This window comes from Eulemur rufifrons, chromosome 6, assembly GCF_041146395.1.
Source record: "Eulemur rufifrons isolate Redbay chromosome 6, OSU_ERuf_1, whole genome shotgun sequence".
NCBI classification, from domain to species: Eukaryota; Metazoa; Chordata; class Mammalia; order Primates; family Lemuridae; genus Eulemur; species Eulemur rufifrons.
The window spans coordinates 95,898,422-95,925,886 of NC_090988.1; the positions used below are offsets into that span (position 1 = coordinate 95,898,422).

General features: G+C 50.7%; 2 protein-coding genes across 2 annotated transcripts in view; one reads left to right on the plus strand and one right to left on the minus strand.

Annotated features, from left to right (window-relative positions):
- The first annotated feature begins 13,414 nt into the window (after positions 1-13,414).
- Positions 13,415-16,778, plus strand: SCGB1A1 (secretoglobin family 1A member 1). Its single transcript, XM_069470115.1, has 3 exons — positions 13,415-13,518; positions 16,177-16,364; positions 16,713-16,778. The coding sequence occupies exons 1-3, from the start codon at positions 13,461-13,463 to the stop codon at positions 16,743-16,745; spliced, it is 279 nt and encodes a 92-aa protein (XP_069326216.1). The 5' UTR covers positions 13,415-13,460; the 3' UTR covers positions 16,746-16,778.
- Positions 16,779-22,399: 5,621 nt separating this feature from the next.
- AHNAK (AHNAK nucleoprotein) overlaps positions 22,400-27,465 on the minus strand; it is an 84,242-nt gene continuing 79,176 nt past the window's right edge. Inside the window, exon 6 of the mRNA XM_069471473.1 lies at positions 22,400-22,698. Within this exon, the coding sequence (XP_069327574.1) occupies positions 22,691-22,698 (8 nt within the window). The 3' untranslated portion in view covers positions 22,400-22,690. The remainder of the gene's footprint in view (positions 22,699-27,465) is intronic.

The following is a 27,465-nucleotide window of genomic DNA, read 5'->3' on the forward strand; positions in this document are numbered from 1 at the left end:
ATTGGCGCCTGGCTCTGCCCACCTCCCCAGCCCAGCACAGCCTGTTCTCTTCCGTCCACCAATCGCTGTCCCCACCCAGTGTCCCATGGCCCCACCATACCGCCTTCCACGGTGTCCCGTGACCTCCCAAGTTAAACCCAAACATCCCTTTGGCACTCGCGGCTGTGTGGATGGTCCCAGTCAGCACACAGCACCTCTGTGCCAATTTTTATTGGCAAAAATAATATAATAAAAGATGACGGGGGAAAAAAGGGGGTGTCTCCTCTATCATCACCCAAGAAAGGGGACCAAAAAGGCAGGTGCTAAGGGCAGGGGGAGGAAGGACCAGAATCTAATCCAATTCCACCCAGCAATGGTTGCCGAGACTCAGGGTGTGCTGAGGTCCTGTGGACAGCAAGGAGGACGCAGGCTCGCGATGAGGACGCTTGACAGAGGGGTCGGAGAGGGGGCCGCGGGCCAGGCGCACTGGGCAGGGCGGGTGTAGATTGTGGGTTTGGGGCCAGCTCCCTGGGGATTAAATCCCAGCTCCTCTACTTGCTGACTACGAGACCCTGGGCAACCTCCTGAGCCTCGATTTCTCCATCTTTAAAATGGGGACAGGAATACTACCTACCTCAGAGGACACCGTGAAGGTTCAGGAGACACCACATTTAGCGCGTGCCTGGCAGAATGTAGGTGCTGGCTACTGCGGCCGCGGTCGCGGTGAATGACACAGTCTCCCTAAAGCAGTGAGAGGCATGTAGGAGGCTCCCTTTGGACTGGGTCTGGAGAAGTTACTGAGTGGCATGGGTGCCATCACTGTCACAGTACTTAGCACATGCCAGGCACTGGTCTGAGCGCTGTACACAATCCTCACTAACGCTCCCAGGAGACCTGGAGATGAAGCTGCAGGGTGATAGGCTCAGAGCCCAATCATTCACTCAGTAAACATCTCACAAGCACCTCCTGTGTGGCTGGGCCTTGAAGAACCGCAGGTGAGCACGCAGCTTGCCTTCTAGAGGGGAAGTTCGCTGAAAGATCAACTCACAGTTAAGCCACATTAATAAGAGAAAGGTTTATTTACAATGTGCATGGGGACAATCACAGAGTGATTACTCAATATCCCAGTGAAGTTCAGATATTTTTATATCTGTCCTTTTGGAGGGGAGTGGGAGATGAGGAGTACAGGTAATTCTGTTTAGGGGCAACGAATGGCGCTAGGGAGAATGAATGGATGGGGGAAACAGATTCACTTGTAAATAATTCTTTGCAAATTAAATTAACCTCAGAGACAGGTATAATACTTAAATGATTTGGGCCAGGTCTGGTTGCACCCTCGATCTTCTTTCCTGCACTATATTGAGATAACAAGGAGGGGAAGGGAAGTCAATCGCCCCTTTGATCTTTTGATCAGTCAGTCTGGTTTATGCAGCGACAGGAAGAACCTCCTCCAATGATTTTTGGTCTTGAATGGCCATTAATTCAAAACATTCTTTATACCAAGGAGTCATATTTTCGGGTGAAATTTCCTGAGCTCCTTCAACACACAAGTAAACACATAGATGAGACGGTGACAAAGGCGGTGGAGGAAAGAAAGCTGGATTCTGGGATCCAGAGGGACGGTGATCAGAGAAGACTAACTGCAGAGAGGAAGTGCGAGTTGACACTTTGATCTGGAGGAGAGGCCCAGGCAGACGGAGAGCAAGAGCAAAGGCCCAGAGGTGGCAGGTGCTTGGTGCCCTGGACGTCAGGAGGCCAGTGTGGCCACAGGGAGCTGAGGGCTGGGAGGGAGTGAGGCAGATGAGGCTGGGGACAGGTCGCAAGGGGTCTCGAGTTTTATTCTAAGTGTTGTGGGAAGCCAAGAAGCATTTACACAGAGAAGTGACAGGGTCTGATTTGCATTTCTAAAAGATCACTCTGGCTGCTACTGGGAGAACCTACTTCAGGAGGGCACTGTGAATATGTCCAAGGACCCTGACCTTGGACATTAACCCCATGCTGAGCTAGAGGCCCAAGGAGGCAGCCCCCACACTACCTGTCCCCAGGAGACCCTGGAGGGCCAGGCCACACATCTGGCACGGGCTTCTCCTGGGCCTCTGTGGCACAGGTTGCCCCTGGCCTGGCCAAAGCATCTCCGTTTCCAGCCTCTGCGACAGAGGAATGCACGTTCTCTAGTTATCATATTTCCTGGTATTACGAATCCACCCGGGAAAGACCCACCAGTGACTTTAAAGGAAAGTAACTTACCACCAGTGGTGCTTGTGTTTCAGCATTTACAGGCCCCACAGCTCCATTAAGTTCAGGGCGTAAGTGCGCTGAACAGTGTTTGCCCTCGAGATGCTGCGCGCATTTATTGCTGACCCACAAACGGACAGAGCTGTGCGCTGCAGGAAGATTCCCGGACTGAGCACCCCAGGACCAGTCCCCGCTCTGCCCCTACCGGTCTGATAAATGCCCCTAACCTCTGATAAATGCCAGCTCCTCTCCGGGCCTGAGGTCTGTTCTCCAGAACACAGAGGGTGGAGTAGCTGTTCCCTACGGCCCTTCCAGGGTGTAGACTCCAGTGCAGGGTTCCCAGGAGTTCAGATTTGGGGCAAGTCAGAGGCAGCTGCCAAGAACCACCTGAGCTGTCCTCTTGTAGTGGGAAATTTGTGAACCCTTTACTCTTTTATTTTCTTTTCTTCTCTTAGCTCTGCCCCTGATTCCTGTGGCCCTGGAGAAGGGCTGTGATAGAGGAAGGGGGATTCTTTTCCTGGCTTTACAGCTCAAAAGCCTAGGCTGTTGGATGAATGGAAAGACCTCCAGGCACTGGTTTGTGGAGGAGCCAGGCTTCCGGAGCCCCCACCACACCCACAGACAAGGGAAGGATTCCCAGGGCGGCCAGGAAGCAAAGAGCAAGCGTTGCTAAGTGTTGTTGCTAAGTGTTGATGGCCCTCTGATGGTCCTCGCTGATACCAGCAGCCTTCCCTCCCTCCAGGTGCAGGCAGTAAATGGATTTAAAACCAGTGATAAGGCTGGGTGTGGTGGGTCACACCTGCAATCCTAGCACATTGCACTCTGGGAAGCCCAGGTGGGAGGATCGCTTGAGGTCAGGAGTTCAAGACCAGCCTCAGCAAGAGGGAGACCCCCCCCCCCCATCTCTACTAAAAATAGAAAGAAATTAGCTGGACAACTAAAAATATATAGAAAAAAATTAGCCGGGCATGGTGGTGCATGGCTGTAGTCCCAGCTACTCGGGAGGCTGAGGCAGTAGGATCGCTTAAGCCCAGGAGTTTGAGGTTGCTGTGAGCTAGGCTGACGCCACAGCACTAGGCACTCTAGCCCAGGGGACAGAGCAAGACTCTGTCTCCAAAAAAAAAAATACTTACTTTTTTGTTACTGGATAAGTATTTACATAAAATATTAATATATGAGACAATAACCAAAGGATCAAAGTCCAGTTAGGTAAATATATAAACTATTGAATAAACAGTTGTGTTTTTATATGTATCTATGTGTGCTCTAATATTTATTGTTTTTAATTGGAATGATTTTTTACATATACCATATACATATGCCAACACCAAGCCCTTGAAAGTCAGGCACAACCCTGGGGAGGGGGTCCCCAAGATGGCCAAGATTATGTTTCTGTCCCCTCAGCACAATAAAGGCTTGACATTAAAATAACATTTCATTTTAGTTATATTGGTTATAATATAAATATTATATCACATATTATGTAATATATGTAATAGATTATATATAGACAGGTAATAAATATATATTACTATATTTGTTATAAAAATAGAAAGAGAGAGAAAGGAAAGTTCTATTTCATTTTGTGAACACCTGCATTTGAGGACCCTGAATCACCTGTGCACCCTGATGAACCAGAAGTGACAAGGTGCCCAGATGGGACAGCATCAGGCCATTGGCTGGGACACAGGGCCAGGGGCTCACCGGGCCCCTCTGGGTGGAGCCTCACTGGCCTGAGACTATTAGGGCCCGAAGGAAAGAGCCCCGGGTCACCTGCTGTACCCCTCCCTGTGCGCGTGGAGCAACCGCAGCCCCGCAAAGCCACGCAGCAGCTGGCCCTGACCTATATCTATTGACCACGCCAGCTCATCTCTGCACAGCCCACCCTGAGGGCGCCAGCCACCATCAGGGCAGGGGGGCCTCGGTGGCGAGCTCCCAAAGGTACGAGTGGGAACAGGCTCAGGGCAGGGAAGGTGGGAGAGGGCAGGCGGGCACAGAGGGCAGGACCTGGGTGACTCACCGCAGAACAAAGAACCTGCAGAAGTGAGCAGTACAGTGAACACGCAGCCTGGCAGAGGTCAGCGAGTGATCGTGTCATCCTGCCAGCAACCCCACGTCTGCTGCCCAAATCCCGAGTTGGCCTACAAAATGGAGGGGAACCAGTTTCCACCCTGCAGAGCAGGGATTTCCATCAGCTTTGTCGTCCCCACCCCTCGAAAGAGTTTATCCCAGAGCAAAGAACCTGCTGGTTCTGCCGGCCCTCGCCTTGGGAAAGTTGGTCCCCAGGTCCCGCCACCTCCTGCCTGACTGCGAGCTCAAGGAGCACAGCGCCTGCCTGGCCCGGGAGCCAAGAACGTGCCCAGATCCCCAACAGGCCGAAGCCCACCCCTGTGCTCCCTGACACTCTGGACTCCAACTCCAGAAATGAGAGCCGGGTCACTTCATGCCGGGTACAGCTTGCAGATGGGGTGGCGGGTCCCCACAGGATGCCACTCCACAGCCCGCAGGGACACACGTGCTGAGTGGCCATGAACATCTCTGCCGACTTTCTATATGCCACTATCACCCTCATTTGGGGGTCAAGTGACAAACTGGGAAAATGATCAAGATCCCCGTGGAAAACCAGAACAGCTGATGCCCACACACCCCCACGTCTGACACCCTGTCACTCCCTCCTCCCCAGCCCTGGCCCTCCCCAGTCCCAGCCCTGGGGACCACCCACAACAACCCCTCTACTGTGGGAATGGAAGGGCATTGGCTTGTTTAAGGGCATCTCTCCTACAGAAAGAGTCCCCAGGGCGGAAGGGGTCACCTGCCACGCGGTTCATAACGGTGGAAAAGCCGGCAGTAGTGGGCGCATCCATCCCCAAGGTACTGGTAAATTACATTATATTCCGTCCCCGCAAAGGGACATTCTGCAGTATGAAAAAAGTCAGACATATAAGTGCCAAGGTTGGGAAAGATATCCGAGACACAACGTTAAGTGGGAAAATTGAGGTCCAGGGCTGTCCATATAAATGGGGCCACCGTGTGCTGGTCACTCTGTATTTGACACTCACCCACCCATCCACTCGCCACCTTTCTCTGTTCTGCTCTGTGCCCCAGGAGACCAACCACTAAGGACCACGCAGCCCAGGCTCCTTGCTGGCTGGGAGCCAGTCGTGTTGGAGCAGAGGATGGGACAAGGGGACGCTGGGGTATTTTTCCCTCTGACCCCTCCCTGCCAAGGGCCTTTCTCATGGTGGCTTCGTTCTGTGGTCACAGCCGCAGGCACTGGGAGAGCAGGACATGAGGCACCTTACTATTGATGTTCCTGCTCCACGTCATACCAAACACTGAAATACACACACTCCTCACAATGAGCATAATGTTGGCTATAAACTTTTTTTAAGGGACTTATATAAAATTAATAATTTTGATCCTAGGAATAGATTATGCACTTGGTTCATATGATTTAAACTTTACTGCATTTACATAGAGCTATGTAATAGTTGGACTGAATTGCAATTAACTAGTTGAGATAATGTTACCTAGATAACTATCCATTGGGTACAATTTTGAGATTTTCCTTTTATATTTTGGAGCCAGCAGACACATGACAATTGTTTAGGACCTCTAAAGGCTCCCAGGCCCTAGGCATCATGGCTCGTGGACAGAAAGGCTGGAATGTCCAGAAGTTGCCGGGACCCTCCCAGGAGAGCCCTGGGTCAATGCAGGGCTCAGCCCAAGGAGACCCCAAGGCAGAAAAGAAGGCACAAAACCCACAAGGAGAGGTCTTCTCTGCTAGGGAACTACTTCCCAAGCAATCCCAGAGCCAGACACCCAGGGCGGAGAGAAGATGGTGACCTCCCCAGCCTAACCTGGGAGCTGACCCTGGGAGCTGACCCAAGCATGTGGCCTGACTGGTCTTCCCCCAGCGGCCAAGCAGGACGGATGAGCTAAGAATGGCCCACCTAGGGCTGCCAACCTGTTTTCTGGGCCATGCTGGGACTTGCAGGAAGCCAGCTGCCAAAACGGCTGCACCTCACTTCCTGCTCATTAGGGTGAGCTTGTGGTCTCAGCCAACACCTTCCGGCAGCATGGGCTGGAGGCTGCTGCTGGCCCAGCCTCTGCCACCCACCAAGGGGCATTGAACATGGCTCAGCAACCTGGCACCCACACGTGCACCCACACATATCCTATGTATGCAGGAGGGGCCGGCAGGCCTGGGGCCGCACAGTCCAAATACCCCAACGAGGCTTCCAGACCCCTCAGCACCATCCCTCCCTCAGGCTCTGGGTGAGGCTCTTTCCCCTGCTCCTTTCTCAAAGGCCAGAGCCAGGCCCAAGGTGCCCGCTCCACCCCAACTGGAGCCCAGGGAAGGGGTAGGCTCAGAGCAGTCTCCCTGGCCACGCCCCCAGCTGTGGATTGGGGCTCCCCCAAGCAAGGAGCAGCCGACATCGGGCCTGGCGGTTTCGGGGGCTGGCAGAAGCTGATTCACTGCCACCCCCACGGTGCTAAGAACTGGGTGACTTGTCATCCCCCAAAACAGGTTGTCTTTCCACAGTGACCAGGTAACTGCCCACATGCAGCCAGAAATGGCGGGTCCCAGCCCTCATCACGTGCTAAGGCAGGCTTGAGGGTTCTGACCTGGAACTTGAGACGTGTGCAGTTTAAGGATTTGGGGAGCAGGTGTTAAGGTTTACCAAGCTCTGTGCTCTAAGCCTTGACTGACACCTTTTGTCCCAGGTAGCAGGTCAGAAAAGCGGGAGCTTTGCAGGCCCCTGAGGGGAGAGAAACACCCACCACTGCCACACAGGGATCTGCCAGGGCCAGACGGAAGTCCCTGTCTGGGACACTTGCTGGTGGCAGGTGAGGTCTCACCCAGAGTGAGGACAAATCTCCAGCCTTGCAACTGGAAGCCTGGTGTCACCCAGCTGGGCCTGGGAAGCCAACGCGCCAGGCACAGCAGAGGCTGGCGTCTGCACGGCCGACCAGGGGCCTTGTCAGGCCCTCCACCAACGGCAGGGAAGCCAGCCGGGGTGCAGAGCAGGGTCTGGCCAGAGCCCTGGGCTCTGGGTTCCAGCCCACACTTGTCTGCTTAGCACGAAGGCCCCTCATTGCCAGCACGGCCCAGGGCTTTCTCGTACCTTCACTCTCATACTTCCACGCAAGTAGGACCATGGCCAGGTCCCCTTCTGAGCCTGGGCCTCCCCTCGTGCGGCTTCCTCCCCTGTATATCCTTCGCTTCACCCCCAGCACTGCCCATCCAAAAGAGGCAGCTCAAATGCTAGCCCTCCACGCGTCCTCCCTGCTCTGCCCTGCTGCCTCACCTGGGACAGCTGCTTCCAACTCCCAGAGCGCCACCTCCTTCTCTGACTCCCTCCATCCCACGTGGCACTGCAGTCAGTTGCACCCATCTCTGTCTCTCCCTCTAGCTCTCAAGTTCCTCAGAGAGGCAGGTGCCAGCTCTCCTGTCCCCAGGACCTTGAGCCGTGAAGGCAGAAGGTAGAGAGCAGAGTCTGAGGCCAGGGGCCGTGTGACTGGGAGATCCCAGGGTCCTGCTGCTGTCGCTGCAGCCCCAGCCAGACCAGCCGCTGCCCACAGAGGCACCCACTAGTGTCAACCCTGGAAGAGCATCCAGCCACACGTTTCAACAGTCCCCAAGAGGGGTGGGGACCTGAAGCCCTAAAGATGGGCTGGCCTCCAGAGACCAGCTGGTTGGACCATGGAGTCAAACCCAGAAGGAAAAGGGCACTTAAAATTATGGGGGTTGGTGCTCGCTGGTTTTAATTTATTATTTTTTTTTATAATGAACAATGTTTTCTTTTCAGCCTTCAGTGGGTTTCTTGAATCTTAGGTAAGTGCCCACCAAATAAACCTGGTGGCGTAGCTACCCTGAACCTGTGAGAGTCCCCAAATGGGGGAAATAATGAAACTTCAGGACCCTGATGTGGTTCCCAGAGCTGATGGTCCCAGAGGAAGCGGGGCAAGAGAGAGAAGGTCCAGGACCACAGGCTGACAGGTCCGAGGCCCTCTGAGGACAGCGAGGAGGAAGGCACCTGTGCTTTGTCCGAGGCCATGGACCGGGGAAGAGGGGGAGGGAGGGGGAGGGGCAAAGAAGGCCCAGGAATGAACATGGAGGGACAAGGAGGTCAGAGAAGGGACACACAGAGAGAAATGGCAGAAACAAGAAGAGGACATGCACAATTCCCATCACACAGCCTTGGAAAGAAGCGCAGAGGCTGCCCTGAGGGAGCAAACCGCAGTCTTTCATCAGGCTGCAACTTAAAGCTCTTGACCCAATGACCTGTCTCAATGACACTCATCGGGCCATTCTCTGCACAGCCACTGGGCTGTGACCCTGAGTGGTCATCCATGAATCCAGGAGACACCCCCACCCCCGTCTAACAGCTGGTTTGGGGGAGGATACAGAGAGACACCCTCACTCTACGACTCAAAGGTGGGGATACCAAGCACTCCTAGGCCCCTTCACACAGCTTTCCCACAGGGGGACCTGAGAAGAACTCTTTCTGGAAGTAACCTTACCTCTCAATCCCGGCCTGGCCCAGGAGGTGGGCTCAGCTAAGCCCACAGGTGTATTTGATGGTCACAGCAGGGTGGCTCGGGAACAAAGGAAAAGCTCATCCTACTGCCAGGCCCGGCCCCAAAGCAGCCCTGCCCACACAAGAGCACGTGCCAGGTGCCACGCAAGGTGCTTCACACAGATTCAGCTCCCGTGGCCAGATGCAGCAGATAATAGTATTATGCTCCTTATATAGACAGGGAAATCGAGGCAGAGAGAGGTGAGGCTCTTTGCCCATAATACAGTTAATAAGCCAGGGGTCTGAGATTCAACCCAAGCAGTCTTGTTCTCAAACCGGTTCTCTCTCTTTTCATTATGACTTTTAATTGAGGTAAAATACACATAACAAAAAACGTACCACCTCAACCATTTTTAAGTGGAAAATTAAGTTCAGTAGAATTACATACCATCACAGGCCGGGCGCGGTGGCTCACGCCTGTAATCCTAGCACTCTGGGAGGCCGAGGCGGGTGGATCGCTCAAGGTCAGGAGTTCGAGACCAGCCTGAGCAAGAGCGAGACCCCATCTCTACTAAAAATAGAAAGAAATTATATGGACAACTAAAATATATATAGAAAAAATTAGCCGGGCATGGTGGCACATGCCTGTAGTCCCAGCTAGTCCGGAGGCTGAGGCAGTAGGATCGCTTAAGCCCAGGAGTTTGAGGTTGCTGTGAGCTAGGCTGACGCCACGGCACTCACTCTAGCCAGGGCAACAAAGCAAGACTCTGTCTCAAAAAAAAAAAAAAAAAGAATTACATACCATCACCACTATCCATCCCCAGAACTCTTTTTCATCTTGCACAACTGAAATTCTGTCCCCACTGTCCCCTTCCCCAGCTCTGAAGAAGCACTGTTCTGCTTTCTGTCCTTATGAATTTGATGACTCTAGGTACCGCATGTAAGTGGGAATCATACAAGATTGATTCCTCGTGACTGGCCTGTATCACTCGCATGATGTCCTCAAGGTTCATGCATATCATAGCATGTGTCAGACCTGTTCTCTCTTTTTAAAAGTGTGTTGTAAATCAATAATATATTGTTATGCCTCCAAATTCAAAAGGTATAAAAGTGTTTTGGTTTTTTTTTGTTGTTGTTTTTTTTTTTGAGGCAGAGTCCCGCTCTGTCACCTTGGCTAGAGTGCCATGGCGTCAGCCTAGCTCACAGCAACCTCAAATTCCTGGGCTCAAGCAATCCTTCTGCCTCAGCCTCCCAAGTAGCTGGGACTACAGGCATGTGCCACCATGCCCGGCTAATTTTTTCTATATATTTTTAGTTGTCCAGCTAATTTCTTTTTATTTTTTAGTAGCGACGGGGGTCTCGTTCTTGCTCAGGCTGGTTTCGAACTCCTGACCTCAAATGATCTGCCTGCCTCGGCCTCCCAGAGTGCTAGCATTACAGGCGTGAGCCACCACACCTGGCCAGTATAAAAGTGTTTACAGTGAAAAGTCTCCCTCTTTCCCTGGCTCCCTCAAAATGTTTCTCCTTTCTGGAAACAACCATTCCCATCCACTTTGGAGATATTTTGGCCGGTACAAGCGAATACACACGTGAATTCTTTTTGTTCTATTTCACTCTGTTCCGTGCCTTGTTTTTCCCCTTTGCAGACGGCCTTGGAGATCGTTTCATTGTCAGTTCAGACCTTCCTTCTCTGTTTTCTCAGCTACACAGTGTTTCATCGTACGGACACGCAGTAACGTAGTGGACAAGTCTTTATGGGCGGCTAGCTTAGAGCCTGCACTCTTAACCATGTTTAGGCCCCTCTGAGTGGGACCGTGCAGGCGTCACCACGGCCTCCAGCTATCACATGACGCAAAGACCTCATGCTTTGGTTCATTCCAGAGGTTCCTGTTTAGCAAGCATGACATACCTTGGCTTACAGAGGCCGCAGCCCTAAAGGAGTTCAGTCAGTTAAGCAGAGAAGTCGTACAAGGATATAAAGAATTGCAAAGTTAAAACACGGACAGCGGGTGCTCTGAACAGAGGGCTGCCGAGAGGCCGCAGAGAGAGTGATCGCTGACCAGAGCCGCCTGCCGGGAAGGCGTCACCCTGCTTCTGCCCACAGCACTGCTCCTCCCAAGTCTCCTCTACCTCAGGAAAGAGGACCCCATGTCCCCAGCTGCCCACGTCAGGGTCATCTCACCAGAAGCCCTTCCAGAGCTTTCCATGACTCTGAGCATAATAAAGGACCCTTAGCATGAGGCCTTGAGTGACCTGGCCCCTGCCGGTCCTCCGCATCTTGTACACTCCCTCACCAGGCGTGGCAGCCCCTTTGTGATCCTCAGGCACAACGAGTCCTTCTGACCTTAGGGCCTGGGTGCTGGCTGTCCCCTCTGCCCAGAATCCTCTCTGCCTGCAGGTCTCAGCATCAAGCTACCTGCTCAGAGAGGCGCCCAGATTTCCCCACCTGGGGAGTTCTCAATCTTTCCTTCTATCCCAGCTGCCTGCTGAGTCCCTCCCTAGCACGTCGTACCACGAGTGTGTAATTAGTTCACGAGTTCAGCTATTTACTTGTCTGTCTCCCCCACTCACGGAAAGCTCCACAGTGGCAGTGATCTGGGCCTGGTTCATTCATCGCTGTATCCCTACCCTGGTTGGATGCTATCAAGAAAGTAGACGCTGAGATGGAGTTTGGGGTGCTGCAATGTTATTAGGGAGCAGTACTGCCCAGGGAAGGGGGTGAAGCAGAATTGGGCAGAGGGAAAAGCCAAACTGCGACGCAGGCCCAGCCAGATCGCCACTGGCCAAGCTGGGAGCGCGACACTATCACCCACGGGAGTTCGTGTGGTGCAGAAACGCCCAGGCTTTTACACCCCTTGTTTGGTCACCAGATGTGAGCAGCCCAGGAAGGGTGTGACCTTGAGCAAGGCAGCCCTCTGCAGCTGGGGCAGACCCTGATGTTACTGGCCGCTGGAGGCTCTCTGCCGACCACACTCCTCATAGCTGGGAGGCAAGTTCTTCTTGAAGGGGCTCCAGGCAGCGACTCCCCATGTCTACCCCTATCCCCAACCCCTAGCACTATGCCTGGCACGTTGAATGAATGAATGGATTGACATTCAATTGAGTCTTGAAATACAAATAGGATTAGAGAAGCGGACTAGGCAGGAAACGTGTATTCCAGGCGTGAGGCTTAGCTTGTGCAGTGGTAGAAAGGCAGGAAAAAAAAACACAGAACGTTTGTGAATCCAAAAATAGTGAGATAGGGTTAAATCACCATGCCAGGGAGCGGAGGAATGAAGTTCAAGTGGTAGGTGAAGGCCGGTGGGCAAGGGCCCCGTAATCTGCACTTGGATTTTATTCTGCTGGCAAAAGGAAGCTTTAAAGGGGTTTCAAGAAGGAGAATGACATGATCTGTGGGTTTTAGAAAGATCACTGTGACAGCCTTGCAGACATGGCTGAGGAGAGCAAGAGGGGAGTCCAGGAGGTCGAGCGGGAGTTGCTTTGACCGGGCAAGGCTGGGTGCTGGAGAGGAAAGTGGCAGCCACAGGACGCGGCAACCGGAGGCAAGACGGGCTAATGCCAAAGCCTGGGAACCACCAGCACTTCAGAATAGTCAGCAAAGAATAAACATCGAAAGAGAACAAGAAGGAACGGTCCGAGAAGGAAAACAGGAAAGAACTGAGCCATGGGCTTGCAGGAGAGAGAATAGGTCAAGAAGGAAGCAGTCACCAGCGTCCAGGCCACTAAGAGGTCGAGCGAGATAAGGACTGAAGGTGCCCACTGATTTGGCCATCAGAGAGACAGGACCCGAGAGCAGTTCTGGGTGGGGACAGAGCCAGCCTGGGGCAGGTGTTATGCAGCCTGACTTGGGGCTCAGGTTTCTGATGGGTGTTCCAGAAATGATTTGTCAACATGCTTCAATCCAGGGTCTCTCCCAAGTCTGACCGCTGCAATGTTCTGAACCATGTGACCTTCATGGCTTAAGGGCCAGCTGCCTTCCTCGGAGAGGAACGTCTCTCCTGGGGCGATGGGTGCAGGTGAGCACAGCTGCTCCTGCTGACCTAGAGTGCTCCAGGGCCCAGGTTCAGAGACAGACACAGGGGCCGGGTCTCTTCCTCCATGCAGGACTCTGGGCTCCCCCGAAAGTGGCCCATTGTGTGGGCTCAGTTTCAATGGGTTCAGAAACTGGGTTGAGAAAAGAGAATACTGGCTGGGCACAGTGGCTCACGCCTGTAATCCTAGCACTCTGGGAGGCCAAGGCGGGTGGATCGTTTGCGCTCAGAAGTTCGAAACTAGCCTGAGCAAGAGCAAGACCCCATCTCTACTAAAAACAGAAAGAAATTATATGGACAGCTAAAAAATATATATATAGAAAAAATTAGCCAGGCATGGTGGCACATGCCTGCAGTCCCAGCTATTCGGGAGGCTGAGGCAGGAGGATTGCTTGAGGCCAGGAGTCTGAGGTTGCTGTGAGCTAGGCTGACACCACGGCACTCTAGCCTGGGCAACAGAGTGAGACTCTGTCTCAAAAAAAAAAAAAAAGAAAGAAAGAAAAGAAAAGAGAATATTTACTTATTCCACTGAGCGGATGCCCAAGTAAATAGTGCGGTCTCACAAGCGGAGCCCCCGCCCTGCCCTCCTCCCTCCTGCCACTGCCTGGAGCACATAAAAGGCACCTTGCTGGGCATGTCTCACACCAGACCACCAGACCAAGACAAGCCAGAGCCTCCCCAGCCTCCTACTATGAAGCTTCTTGCTGTCACCCTCACCCTGGTCACACTGGCTCTCTGCTGCAGCTCTGGTGAGTACCCAAGCCTGGACTCAAGAGCTCTCCAGACCACCCACTTCTGCTCAGAAGAAAGGGTGAGCTGCCCGTGCCCCTCTGAGAGGGCCTGGAATGCTGACTGTCAGAGCACCGGGTCTTGGGAACTTGGGAAGAGCCCCACGGGTGTGAGGAAACCTGGAAAGGACCCCATCTTCCATATACAACCACCTCAGAATCCCAGGGAATGGAACAGCCTGGAGGGAGGGCTACAGGAGAATCCACATGGATGAGCACGTCCAGCGAAGAATGACATAGAAATAATGAGCCCCTCAGAGCCCAAACTTGGACAGACGCCAAGAGACCTTAGTGCAGCTTCTGGGTTTGGAGTCTCCACCACATGCTACCAACCAAAGGAGCTGGAAGGGGAGCTGCAGAGACACATGTCCCCAAAAGAAAGCCACCCCAAAGCAAGGTCTCTCATTCTGGGCAGAGATGAATATTCTAGAAAGGGATCTTCCCTTTGGGAAACTGCCAACCCAGAGTGAGTTTTCTAAACATTTTTGTCCTCCACAAAAAGCGTTAGGAGTCTCTGAGTAGTTGCTGCTGTCACTAAGAGGAAAGGAGTGAGGGTAAAGAGAGGAAGCAAGAGAAGGAGGGAAGGAAGGGTCATTCACACCTCCCCCCAAGCCCCCTGTCTTTGAGGAGTGGTTACCTAACTCTGTTTTTCACTCTGCGTCAGCTTCTTCCACTCTCATCTGAACATGCTGTTGTTATTTTTTTTTAATAAACAAACTCCAATTAATTCACTTGGAAAGTTTCATGATACCCATGGAGATAAATTTTATTACTCTGGGGGGTTAGAAAACTCAAACCAAGAAGCAGTGGGAACAACTATTTTGCAGAGAGGTTTATTTGTTTTTCAGGGGAAATGACATCATTTTGGATTGGAACACATATTAATTATATAGAAGAGGTCAGTGCTGTATATAGAGGTGGGTGACTCAGCAAAACAGGAGTGAAATATGTTAAGGGGTGGATTGGGGATGTGTTTGTATACTTGTGTGTGTAACAATAATATCCAAAACTTATTTAATGCAATGTACCAAACACTGTTCTCAACCCTTTCACCCTGTAGTCCCCAAGCCCTGGGCTGTGGACCGGTACCAGTCCGTGGCCTATTAGGAGCTGGGCTGCACAGCAGGAGGTGAGTGAGCAGAGCTTCATCTGTGTTTATAGCCGCTCCGCATCGCTCACATCACTGCCTGAGCTCCGCCTCCTGCCAGATCAGTGGCGGCATTAGATTCTCATAGGAGTTCGAACCCTACTGTAAACTGCGCATGCGAGGGATCTAGGCTGCGCACTCCTTATGAGAATCTAATGCCTGATGATCTGAGGTGGAGCTGAGATGGTGATGCTAGTCCTGGGGAGCAGCTGCAAATACAGATTATCATTAGCAGAGAGGTATGACTACACAGAGGCCACAATACATCACTGTCTCCCATCACCCCCAAATGGGACCATCTAGTTGCAGGAAAACAAGCTCAGGGCTCCCCACTGATTCTGCAATATGGTGAGTTGTATAATTGTTTCATTATATATTATAAGGTAATAATAATAGAAATATAGTGCACAATACATGTAATGCGCTTGAATCATCCTGAAACTATCCCCCCATGTCTACCCCAGTCTGTGGAAAAATTGTCTTCCATGAAACAGGACCCTGGTGCCAAAAAGGTTGGGGACTGCTGTGGTCACATCTCCTACTATTTCTTTCCATTCTTAGCACAACCCCGTGAAGTAGCAATATTGTTCCCACTTTACACATGAGAAAACTGAGCTCCAGAACTGTAAAGTAACTTGCCTAATGGCATAGTAAGTTGCATAGCAGGGATCTCAATTCTGGAGGTCTGACTTGAAGTGGCTACTTCTAGTGGGGCCCTGGAGTCAGAGCAGGGAAGCCAATTCTGCACACAAGCTGGAAAATTCAAGCACTAGGGAGCTGAATGAGACTCAGTGGGAAGATAGAAGCAGAGGACAGGAAATGGTGACCAGTTCCCAGGCTGCAGGAAATTGAGAAGAAAACATAGTTTGGGGATTACTTGGTTGCAGGGAACACAGTGGGACAACAGGGTTGTCTGTCCGCGAGCTGAGCATGCCACAGGGCCCACCGCTCATGTGTGTACACCTTTTACAGGCCAGGGGTGGGGTCCATGCTGGGCTGGTATAAGTACCTCTTCCTGCCAGAGCATGACTTTGCCACATGCCCCCAAGGACATGTGACCCGGACCATCACTAACCACTGGTGAGAGGCAAGTTTCTGGTAGGAAGCAAAACCCTCAGTGGCCTCTTCCCAGGCCCCACGCTGCATAACCAAATCACAGCAGCAGCTTCTATCATCACACTCTGCCAAGAACTCTAGCAGAACGAACAAACGGCACCTTGCCCCACCCCAACGCAGGAAGTCCAAGGCAGACTCAGGCAAGCCACAAAAAGCTGTCTGTAACCTAGAAAGTATCCACACGGTGCCAAACAGTCAACTGCTTAGAGCACCACCAGATCTCGCATCCCACTCCACCGACGAAAGGCTGCTATCTCTTGCTGATGGGCCTGTTTGCATTGGGGCAGGTCCAGCCAGAGGGCTGGCCGGCTTGAACAGGACCTAGACACGTGTGCTTTCTCTTTTCCATGTTCCAGCTTCTGCAAAGGTCTGCCCGAACTTTCTACAAATCCTCGAATCCCTCTTCAGGAGCACACTCCCCAGTTTTGAGACTGTACTGGAAATTTTCAGCCCTGATCAAGACATGAGAGATGCAGGGATTGAGTTGCAGAAGCTGGCGGACACCCTTCCCGAGAAGGCCAGAGTCAGCATCATTAAGTTCACGGTAACCTGCATTCTTCACTCACACTGGTCAGAGTGGCTGCCCCAGCCCCTAAACTGCAATGTCACCTAATTTTCGGACTGTTTCTAATCCAGAGAGGAGAGTCACCATGCCAATGTCCCCAGGCAAGCAGGCACAGTGATCTTTCCAGGCATTTCCCCTTCCCTTTTTTTAAGAGGATTTTGAGAAATAATCCAAGCTCTTTTACAATCTTAGTTTCTCCCACAGGTTATTGTACCTCTCAGTTGAGGTTCAAGTTTCTGTGTATTGTCATCCATGTCTGTTTAAACTTTGCGGTTCATTCACTATTGTGTTGGGTTTTTTGTTTCTTTCTTTCTTTCTTTGTTTTAGGAAAAAGTAGTCCAAAACTCAACGTGTGATTAGCATTCAGGAATCCAAAACCCATCGGATTTAGAAGCCCAAAGTTCCTCAACTGCCTGTGCCCTGCGCTTCCTGGACTCCAAGCCCAGCAGCCCTGCCTTTCTCTCTTCAATAAACTACAAGTATCTCTCTCACGGTTGTGCCCCCGCCTCTTTATCTACCTGCTGGAGTGGGGCGGTCTCTACCTTTGGCTCCCCGGGGAGAAAACTCAGAACTCGTCCAAAATTCCTGTCCTCTAGGCTCCCGCCACCAAAAGGAGCTCAAGCCCCCTCCCCTTCTGTCCCACCATCTACTGAACATCTCAAACTCCCCGTGTCCCGCAGGACCGGTGGCCCCCGTCCCAGTCTGTCCCTAATCTCCTGGGTTCCATCTCCAACCTCCCTGCTGGGCTGCCCGGCCAGACACCTGAGGCTCAGCCCTGACCCTTTCCTCTCCAGCCAACCGAGGCGACCTCCAAAAGGTTCCGAGAATTATCCGCTCTCTCCCTGTCCGAGGGCCACAGCTCCCGCCTCTGCCTGCAGGGCCCCAGTAGCCTCCTAACCGGCCAAAGGAATTCTTATCAAATGCAAACCCCCTTCCACCGCCCACCCCCACTGCCATCCTCCAAAGCTTCCCAGCGCTCTTACAAAATTCAAACTCCCGGAGGGGCCAGGGCTCGTCCCACTGCCCCTCACTCTGCTCAATCCCCACACCCCCGCCTCCTCTGCCCCGGGTTTTTAGGAAGAGCTAAGTCCCTTCCCAGCTCAGGGCCGTGATACGAGCCACACAGCACGGGCTGCTCAAAAAGTATTGCTGATTGGTTTTAATAATGGCTCTAGAGCAAAATGTGCAAAGAAAGGAACTCGTCTTACAGATGAGTCGGATGTGGTTATAAAGACCCCAAAAGACGCCCCAGCCCCAGCCCCGGCCGGCCGCCGCATGCGCAGCAGCTGGATCCCAGCGGACGGCGCAGAGGGTCGCGGGCACCCGTGAGGGCGGCGGCGCCGGGTCCCGCCAACCGCCAGGGGCGCCGCGGCCACCAGGGGGCAGCGCCGGCCACGGGGCCCCGGAGCGGACCCGCACCCGGACGCCCGGCTCGCTGCGGACAGAGGATGCGGCGAGCTTCCCCCTCCTGCCGATCTTGTGTCGTCTGCATAATTTTTAAAATCTGATTCTTTTATTTGGGTTTTCAAGTCAGAATAGTGAAGAAAAACGAGCAGTCACAGAAACCATGTTGCCTCCCGGTTGAACCCTTTTGGAATTGGCAATAATTCCATTCCCAGACGATTCCAAGGGCGAGGCCAACAATCTGGAACCTGCGATGGCCCCAAAGGTGGGGAGGACCGGGGGAGAGCTGGCGGGGCCGACCTTTGACCTTCACTTGCTAGGCTTTTTAAGTCCCAAGGCAGAATCACGACCTAATTACCTTTACTGACTGCTTACTCACCGGCAGGGTTTTTGCAATTTCTCGTTTATTCCTCACATAACCCAAATTCCAGAGCCCAGGCCCCAACCCCTGTCCTACAGGTAGTGGGCCCCCAATGCAGGAATCTCCAGAGGTGATAAACTAAGTGATACGGAGGAGAAAAGTCTACCTGGCCCCGAAACACACACTTGTGCACCCAGAACGTAAAGCCACCACGTCCCACCCTTCATTGTTCACCACAAAGGAGGGACTCTGATTGTAAAAATTCCAGAACAGGGCAGGGGGATTGGCGATTCCCAAAGAGATTCTTTGCTGCGGGTGGAGCCTTGACGGGGGCCTCCTGCCTCCCCCACGCCTTCCCTGCTAAGGCACCAGATCTTCTGCATCTAGGTCCTCATTAACCCACATACCTTTGCCTCTAGTGGACCATCCACCTAGATGAGTATTGTTCAAAAGGATAAAGATCCAGGGCCATAAAAGGTTCAGAATTTTAATTACCTATTTACAGCCGGGGAAATGTTTACCCAGGGCAGACACAGTGTAGTAACTGAGGATGAGTCTGGGGGCTAGGGATGGAACTTCAGGACTCACTGTAGGTGATCCACAGGAATGCGAGCTATGTCAACACACAGAAACGTGTGTTCACTTTCAAAGAGTAGAATGCAAAGATAAACTGATGGCAACCACAGAAAGAGCCTGCATCTGTGTGGTGCATGTTGACAGAAAGCAGAAGGTAATCAGAGAAATGAAGGAATGTTTATTGGGTTCTTTTCTGTCTGTATGTGGTTACTCACAATAGTTACCATATATTAATAGTATAGCAATGGCACGCAAACTATGGCCGGTTGGCCAACCCTAGGCTGTGGCCTATTTTTGAACAAACTTCAACCTAAGAATGTGTCTTTGTTGTTGTTGTTGTTGTTTGTTTGTTTTTGGTCTTTGGGGGTTTTTCTGAGACAGAATCCAGCTCTGTAGCCTGAGCTAGAGTGCAGTGGTGTCATCATAGCTCACAGCAACCTCAAACTCCTGGGCTCAAGTGATCCTCCTGCCTCGGCCTCCCGTGTAGCTGGGACTACAGGCATGCACCACCATGCCCAGCTAATTTTTTTTCTATTTTTTTATTTGCCCAGCTAATTTTTTTCTACTTTTAGTAGAAATGGGTTGCTCCTCCTCAGGCTGGTCTCGAACTCCTGACCTCAAGTGATCCTCCCGCCTGGGCCTCCCAGAGTGCTAGGATTTTAGGCGTGAGCCACCCTAAGGATGGTTTTCACATTTGAAGAAGAAAGAGGAAGAGGAAGAGAAAAAGAAAAAGTTTGTCCATCCCTGTATATATAAATATTAATTATATAGCCGGCCATTTTCACTGTGAATATGCCAAACTCTAAAATACAGGGAAGCCAATGAATAGACGCATCCTACTTTGAGAGGTATTAAGTACAAACAGTGTGAGGAAAAAACTTAAATGTATCTCAACAAAGTAAAAAAAAAAAAAGAATGAAAAATAGGAAATGTATTTTTAGCACTATACTGGTTTTAACATTCATATCTTTGAGGAACCCAGAGGAGAGAAAGACCACATTGCTTGATCAGATTGTCAAGAAAACTGTGAATCTAGGTGAAAATTGTTTTTGAAAGTATCTATTACTCCTGAAACCCGAAACCAAAGGAACTTTGCTCTGGAGGAAAGCTAAAAAGTAATGGAAATTATCAAACATTGCCATCACATTGCAAACTCCAAGGGCTGTCCTCCTGTGTGTCAATGCATAGCCTGGATTAATTGATCAACACAAAAGCTGCAGTTTTACACCTGAAACGGTCCGAGGTTAGCCTGGCAGAGAAATCTATAAATGACTCACAAGGCAGGAAGAGGAAGCAAAACCAGCCCTCATCAACTTTACCAACATGATGTGGATAAAATTATGTCTAAAATTATATCTAGTTTACAGCTGATGCAAGCCATGCTGTTTGTGAGTGCCAAGGGATTTGTGGGTAGTAATTCACCTAGAGTGATTGCCATTCAAAATGGCTGCAGATAGATGATAAAGAAAACCTTTATTGATGACGGAGCCACACAAACAATGCATTCTGAAACATGTAATTAGGAGATGTTCCTCCCAAGCACTTTCAGAATACACCAGCAGGCACATGGGAATAATGTGAGGGTGAATCATCAGTAGTTAGCCACCCAAAATATTTCCATGAGCAAATTACAAAACTACAGTACATGCAAAAAAAAAAAAAAAAAATCTGAAAATAGATTCAGCTACGCAAGCACGGTTGCCAACTTCGAAATTGATAAACCAGGGGCTTGGAACTCAGATTTGTTACCCATCGAGTGAATGGATCCCCAGCCTATCACAAAAATCTAGCTAACTTGGAAAATATCTGAAGGTATGTGCCTGTAGCACCCAGCCACCCTGTGTAACTGCGAGGCAGACAGCCCCAGAGCTTCCTTTAGAACGCCCTCTTATGCGCCTAAACCAGAAGTACGTACTGACCCACCCTTGGATAGGGTAGAGACTTGGTCAGGGGCTCCCTGGGAAAGACGGGACAGGGAACAGGGCATCAGGGCAGAGGAAGGGCTGTAGGGTGTGGGGTCTCCTGACCTCCTGACCTTAGATGTCCAGCCAGTCTCTGAGTCTTCTCAATTTACCCTGAATTAGTCCCCTTCTCTCTGCCCTATTGCCAGATAGCCTCTAAGTTAGTTTCTTATGGCTGCTATAATAAATTACCACAAACTTAATGACTTTAAAAAACACAAATTTATTATCTTACAATTCTGGAGGCCAGAAGTCTGAAATGGATCTCACTGGGCTAAAACTCAAGGTTGGCAGGCTGCACTCTTTCTGGAGGCTCTAGGGGGAAATCCTGTTTCTTTGTTTTTTCAGTTTCTAGAGGCCACCCTCATTCCTTGGCTCACAGCCCCTTCCCCATCTGCAAAGCCAGCGGCACAGCATTCTCAAATATCTCTCTTCTGTCTCCCTCTTCCATGTATAAAGACACTTGTGACTGCATTGAGCCCTTCCGGATCATCCGTGATAATCTCCCCAGCTCAAGGTCAGCTGATGGGCAACCTTCATTCCCCTTGACACAGGGATAAGGACATGGACATCTTCAGGGGGCCATTAGTCCACCTCCCAAATGGTCTCTAGGGTTTCAGCCCTTTCCCATGATTGCCAAAAATCAAACAGCAACTTCATGCTTTTGTTTAAAATCCTTCCCTGCTCCCAGTTTCCTGTGAGAGAAAATACAGACTCCGCACCCAGCACAGGAGGCTCTCGGATGCCCTGCTTCCCTCTCTGGCCTCAAATCCTGCTGCTTCCCCACCCACCCTTTGCTTTGGGGGTACAGCGGTGGACCAGGCTTGGAAATATGACCGCTTGCCAAGTTAGGCTGGTCAGTTTGGACTGATGCACACACAATATTTGAAATAGGCAACAAATTCATGTTGTTCACACCTTCACACTTTTGCACAAGTGGTTCTCACTGGCTGAAGCACCTCTGCTTCCCAAAGCCCCCTGAAAGAACCAAACTCCATCCTTCATGACCCATGCAATACTCAGGACATATCTACAATAAAAAATGATTCATTATTTAGCTAAAGTGCAATCTAACCAGGTATCCTCCTGCATTTTTATTTGCTGAGTCTGACCACCTTCAGATTCCTTCCAGACTCAGCTCGCGAGCTCTTCCTCCCTGCTCTCCCACCCAGCCCCCTACGCCCTGAGGATTGGGGCCCTTGCTCCCACGGGGTTCGCACGCACCTCACCTGGGCTCTGTGTGCATTTCTCTGCCCGTGGCATGTTTGCTTGTAGCTGTTGCCCTCTCTAGAATGTGAGCCCCATGAAGGCATGACCCACATTTTTGTTATGTTGCCTTTCATTGTAGTAAAATCAGAAAATCCAGGTAAGCAGAAGGAAAATAAACCATTCAAATGTGCATCTGCATCACGAACTGAATCACACTAGCAGGATCCTACTTTTGAGCCTCTAGTGGAAAAGAAAGAGAAAGGGGAGAGGGAGAGAAGGAAGAAAGAAGGAAGGGAAAAAGAGAGGAAGGAGAGAACATGCTGAGGTTCTCAGTCACGTGGAGACAGCAGTCATGCACTGGCTCTGGAAATGTTTTTTTAAAAGTGACAAACAAGTGATTATTTTAATGATGGCAGTGAAGGGAACAGAGTGAAAACCGCCAAGGCTGACACAGAATAGATGCTTGATAATTGTTTATTGGATGAATGACAAGGACAATCACCTGAGTCCCATAGTTGCCAAAGCCCTTCTAGTTACAAACACAAGCCCACACCCATCCCCGTGGAAGCAAGGAAACGCACCAAACGGAGCTTCCGCTGCAGTCTCCCGCCCAGAACTGGCGGAGCTATAACCCTGCGTGCTCTGAACAGCCACTTCGCGGAAGGTATTTCTTTAACTGCAGGTGTTTGTTTCCTTTGGCACCGCAGTATGTAATTTCCCATTTTTAGAACAATGCTCCAAAGAAAAGTCACCAAAACAACCTTCAGAGGGGGTGGTTTTCTTCCCGGCCACCGCTACGGCCCTGTAAGACAACAACAACAGGATTTTTTATTCAAAACACTATTTGCATCTCTCCATAAAATCAGGAGACCATGTGTTAACTTCGCACAGGCTCCGAGGAGGTGCCCCCACCCCTTGGCAGGGCATCTGAACAAACTCTTGCCTTTGGGAGGGAGGGTTTGTAAACTGTCCCGCCGTTGGGTCTGTTTTGGTCTTGAAGCGCCTCCCTCTGTGTGGTTTCTGTGCAGCAAGGGTGGAAAGGAAGCTTGCATAAAGCCAGCGTCTGTCCTTTGGGTGCCCCCGCTCGAGTCTGAAACCAGAGAGGATAATGTGTTCCTGAGAACACCCAAATGACAGAAGAAGGTGAGGAGCCAAGAAGAGATCTGCCACCTCCAGCCTCCGCCATTAAGAAAGTATCTCATCATCTCCAAACTGACCTTCTCTCTTCCCTTTCCTCTTTGTGCTTCATAAACCAAAGCAATCGGCTTCGGGACTTCAGGAGTCCCTCCCCCCTCCCCATCTCCCATCCCTACATACACCTTCCTTCCCAGCCCACCGCCTCCACCCTGGGTCACGCCCAGCTCACCCCCGCCTGACTGCCCTTGAACTTGCACGTTGCCCTTCTCACGCCCCTGGCTTCATCGTGCACCTCCTGCTCTCAGGAACGCTCAGCGACTTGTCTCAAAGAAAAGGCGCAGCTTTCTTGGCGGCACTGCCCCTGGCGCCAGCCCTCCTTTCTGACTTTATCTCCCACTAGTGCCTACTAGTCTCAGGCACCAACCGAATCGACCCACTCACCATTTCCGGGCCCCACCTCTGTAGGCATCACCTCCCACCCTTGCCCAACTTAGAACCACCTTTGGGGTCCTCTCTCTGTGACTAAATCCTCCGCATTTTTGAAGATCCACCCAAAGAAAACTCTCTTTCTGACCACTCTAGTTCACAGTGACCTCCATCCCCTCCCTCCCTGAAGCACTGAGATTCTGCCCCGTTCCTTCAGTACACGTACACCTTGTGAAGACATCATCCGCGTAACTTTTTTCCCCCCTGCATGTGTTTTGAATTGTTTAGCGGAGACAAGCGCTAAGCCTCTCTAAGAGGCTTGGAAGAACCTAGGCACAAAGAAAGTGAAAGCTTTGACGTTTCCACTCTACCCTTTGTTAGGCACTTGCCGTGAACCTGTCTCTGAGCTGGGCCCTTCCATCTGTGTGACCTCATTTAAACCTCGCAATGAGACTCTCAGGAAAGGACCACTGTCCCTTTCCACAGGCCAGGAAACAACGGCTTTGAGAACTTAAATAACTGCTCAAGAGCAGGAGTTCAAAGGTGGCTCACAATATTGCCTGCAGTAGTCCGCCCCCTTTTGTTGCCAGAGAGTTCCCCACGCAGATGGGTAGGGCGAACAGGGGGTGGGAAGCCACGGATTCCTTTCCTGATGGCCACAAATTCATAGAAAGGGTGCACAAAGGGGCTAGGTTCCCCAGTCCACGTTTTTGTTTTCAAGAAGATAGGGGGATGGGGGTCCACATAATGAAGTTCTCTTTAAACATTGTTATCTATAACATCTGATGCTGGGGGCGGGTGGGGGGCGAGAAGCAGGCAAGGCAGAAAGCTTTGATGCTGTGCTAAGAATCACTCTCAAGACCCCAAGCCGGGCTGGGTGCAGTGGCTCACGCCTGTAATCCTAGCACTCTGGGAGGCCGAGGCGGGCAGATTGTTTGAGCTCAGGAGTTCGAGACCAGCCTGAGCAAGAGCGAGGTTCTATACCAAAAATAGAAAGAAAGTATATGGACAACTAAAAACATATATAGAAAAAATTAGCCGGGCATGGTGGCACATGCCTGTGGTCCCAGCTACTTGGAAGGCTGAGGCAGGAGGATTGCTTGAGCCCAGGAGTTTGAGGTTGCTGTGAGCTAGGCTGATGCCACGGCACTCTAGCCTGGGCAAGAGAGTGAGACTCTGTCTCAAAAAAAAAAAAAAAAAAAAGACCCCAAGCCAAGTGGCGACAGTGTAGAATGTGGCATTCAAGTCCTGACTCCTACACTTACCAGCTGCAACACTCAGACAAGCTATTTTACCTCTCAGTTTCCTCATCTGTAAAATGAGAGTAATATCTGGCTAACAGGTGGTTCAGATGGGTTAAGGGAAATAATCTATGTAAAGCAACCTGGCACATATCAGGTGCTCGATAAATTATTGTTATTACTTCCCTTGGACATAAGAGTCTGCATTTCTTTTCATTTTTTCAAATAGAAGTATAACATACATTCAGTAGAGTACATAAAGTGCACTCATCTTAAATGCATGATTGGTAATCCTTTTCATCTATATGCACTTATATCACCAGCATCCCAGTCCCGGTATAGAACATTTCCATCACCTCAAAAGGCTCCTTCATGCACCTTCCAATCCATATCCCCACCAGACATGACCACGGTTTGACTCATTATAGATTAGTTTTGCCTCTTCTTGAATTTTATATTAATAGAATCAGAGAATGTATAATCTTTTCATCATTGTGTAGTACTCCATTGTATTGTTTCTCCAATCTTCTGTTGATAGGAATTTGGAGTGTTTCAAGTTTGGAGAAACTGCTTTGAACATTCTTGTACATATCTTATTGTCAGCATAGACACTCATATCTCTTGGGTAGATATCCCTGGGAGTAGAATTACTAGGTTGTAAGGTAGGCATATCTTTCATTTTAATATTAAATAGAATCCCTCAAACAATGTTCCCAAATTGATAGGGCACTCCTGCACTCCCCACAGCAACATAGGATAGTTCCAGTTGCTCCACATCCTCAGCAACACTTAGGATTGTCAGTCTTTTCATTTTAGCCATTCTGGTGGGTGCGAGTATTGTCAGTCATTTCATTTTAGCCATTCTGGTGGGTGCGTAGTGGTATCTCCTTGTGATTTTACTTTGCATCTTCCTGATGACTAATGATGTTAAACATCTTTTCATAGTGTATTTGGCCGCCTGGATATCCTCCTTTGTGAGTGTCTGTTCAAATCCTTTGCCCATTTTTTATGGGGTTATTTTTCTTTTTCTTATTGACTTATAGTAGTTCTTCGTATAGTCTGGAAACAAATACTTTGTCAGATCTGTGTATTGCAGAAATATATCTTCTTTGAGTCTGAGGCTTGCCTTTGGTGAAGAGAGGCTTTTAATTTTGATGAAGTCCAATTTATTGATTTTACTTCTATGGCTGGTGCTTTTTTGTGTTCTGTTTGAGAAAATTTTGCCCATTCCTTAAGGTCATGAAGACATTCTCTCTGTGGTTATTCCTTTGAGTCTTGCTTTATGTGGTATCTTCCTCTAGAGTTGGAGACAATGAATTTGTTGCTCTTTCAATAAGAAGCAAAGATCTCATAGAAAAAACATCCGTGACTGGCTCACATGATAATGCTCATATGATAACGACTGCCTGAGTCTTTGGATCAGCAAGACTGTTATCCCAAGGCTGTCATGTGGCCTTGGGTACTAACAGGTACCACTGCCACCCCGGCGGCTGCGGCTGGCTGCGTGGGGCGGGGGGATTGTCATCTTCCAAAGTGAACCAGGAAGGAGAGAGGAAGACACCGATCCCTCCCAACTCTGCTCTGTACTCTGAGGCCAGCAGCTTAAACTCGACCTACCCCAGCTGTGACCACTTTGCAAACATACTCCTCCCCATCCTGGCAGCTTTTTCTATTCGACTTCATAAGCCCTTTCCCCATGCGTTTTGTTCTCCCCCTGTATTTTCCTGTTCATTATCATTTGCCTAACCATTTGTTATTTGTAGGGCATGTATGCATCTTCCTTTTAAACCTCTCCTCTCTTCTATCTCTCCCTCCCTGCAACAGCATTTCTCAAGCTGGACACCACTGACATTTTGGACGGGACAGTTCATCACTGTGGGCCCCCACCCTGCTCGGCCCACATGTTTCTCTCTGCTCCTTCCTCCCTCTCCGCTCACTGCCAATCGAGAGGCCTGAGGGAAAAGCGAGGGGGCGGCCAGGAGGTAGAATCATAGCTTTCTCAAGCTTACAGCGGCCTTTGATATGATCTAGAACAACCCCCTCATTTTACGGATAAGGAAATGACCCTAAGAGGGGGAGGGAGAGGATGTGTCAGAGCCAAAACTGTGGGGGAGCAAGTGCCAGGCCAAACAGGAAGTCAGAATTCCAGGGCCTGAGGCAGAATTTCCAGTCCCACCAGGGAATCTGGGATGGCATCCCGTCCCTCCGCTCCTTTCTGCCTCCAACCCAGGAATCCCATTCCAGTAACACCAGTGGCGGGGAGAGGGAGCAGCAGACCCAGATCTGACGAGCCCCTGGTGTCCGTCCCTGGGAACCCATTCCTGGGCCCCTGGTGGGCAAAGATGGCTGCCAGTTACAACGGGGACATTTCATAATGACTCATGCCGTGACCACATCTTAGTTTAACCCTATAATCACGAGGGGAAATGACAGTCATGCCACCTGGCCGCACCTGGCTGCACCTGTCCCAGTGGAGAAGTCAGAGAGCAACTGGGACCCACAGAGAGACAGTGTCTGTCCCGGCCCTGTCTCCCGCAGGGCCGCCGAGAGCCCTCGGCCAAAATCACCCAAGTTATGATGTGTGTTGACATTTGCTGAGTGCTTACTACAAGCCAGACACTATGCTAGACACCTTGTAAATACTCTAGGAACCCAGCTCATCCTCAGCGAGCCCTCTGAGGAGGCACCGTCATTGTCCCACGTCAGAGTCAAGCTGCAGGGGTGTTATCGCTGGAGCACCTTTCCTGGAATCACAGGTCGGCACA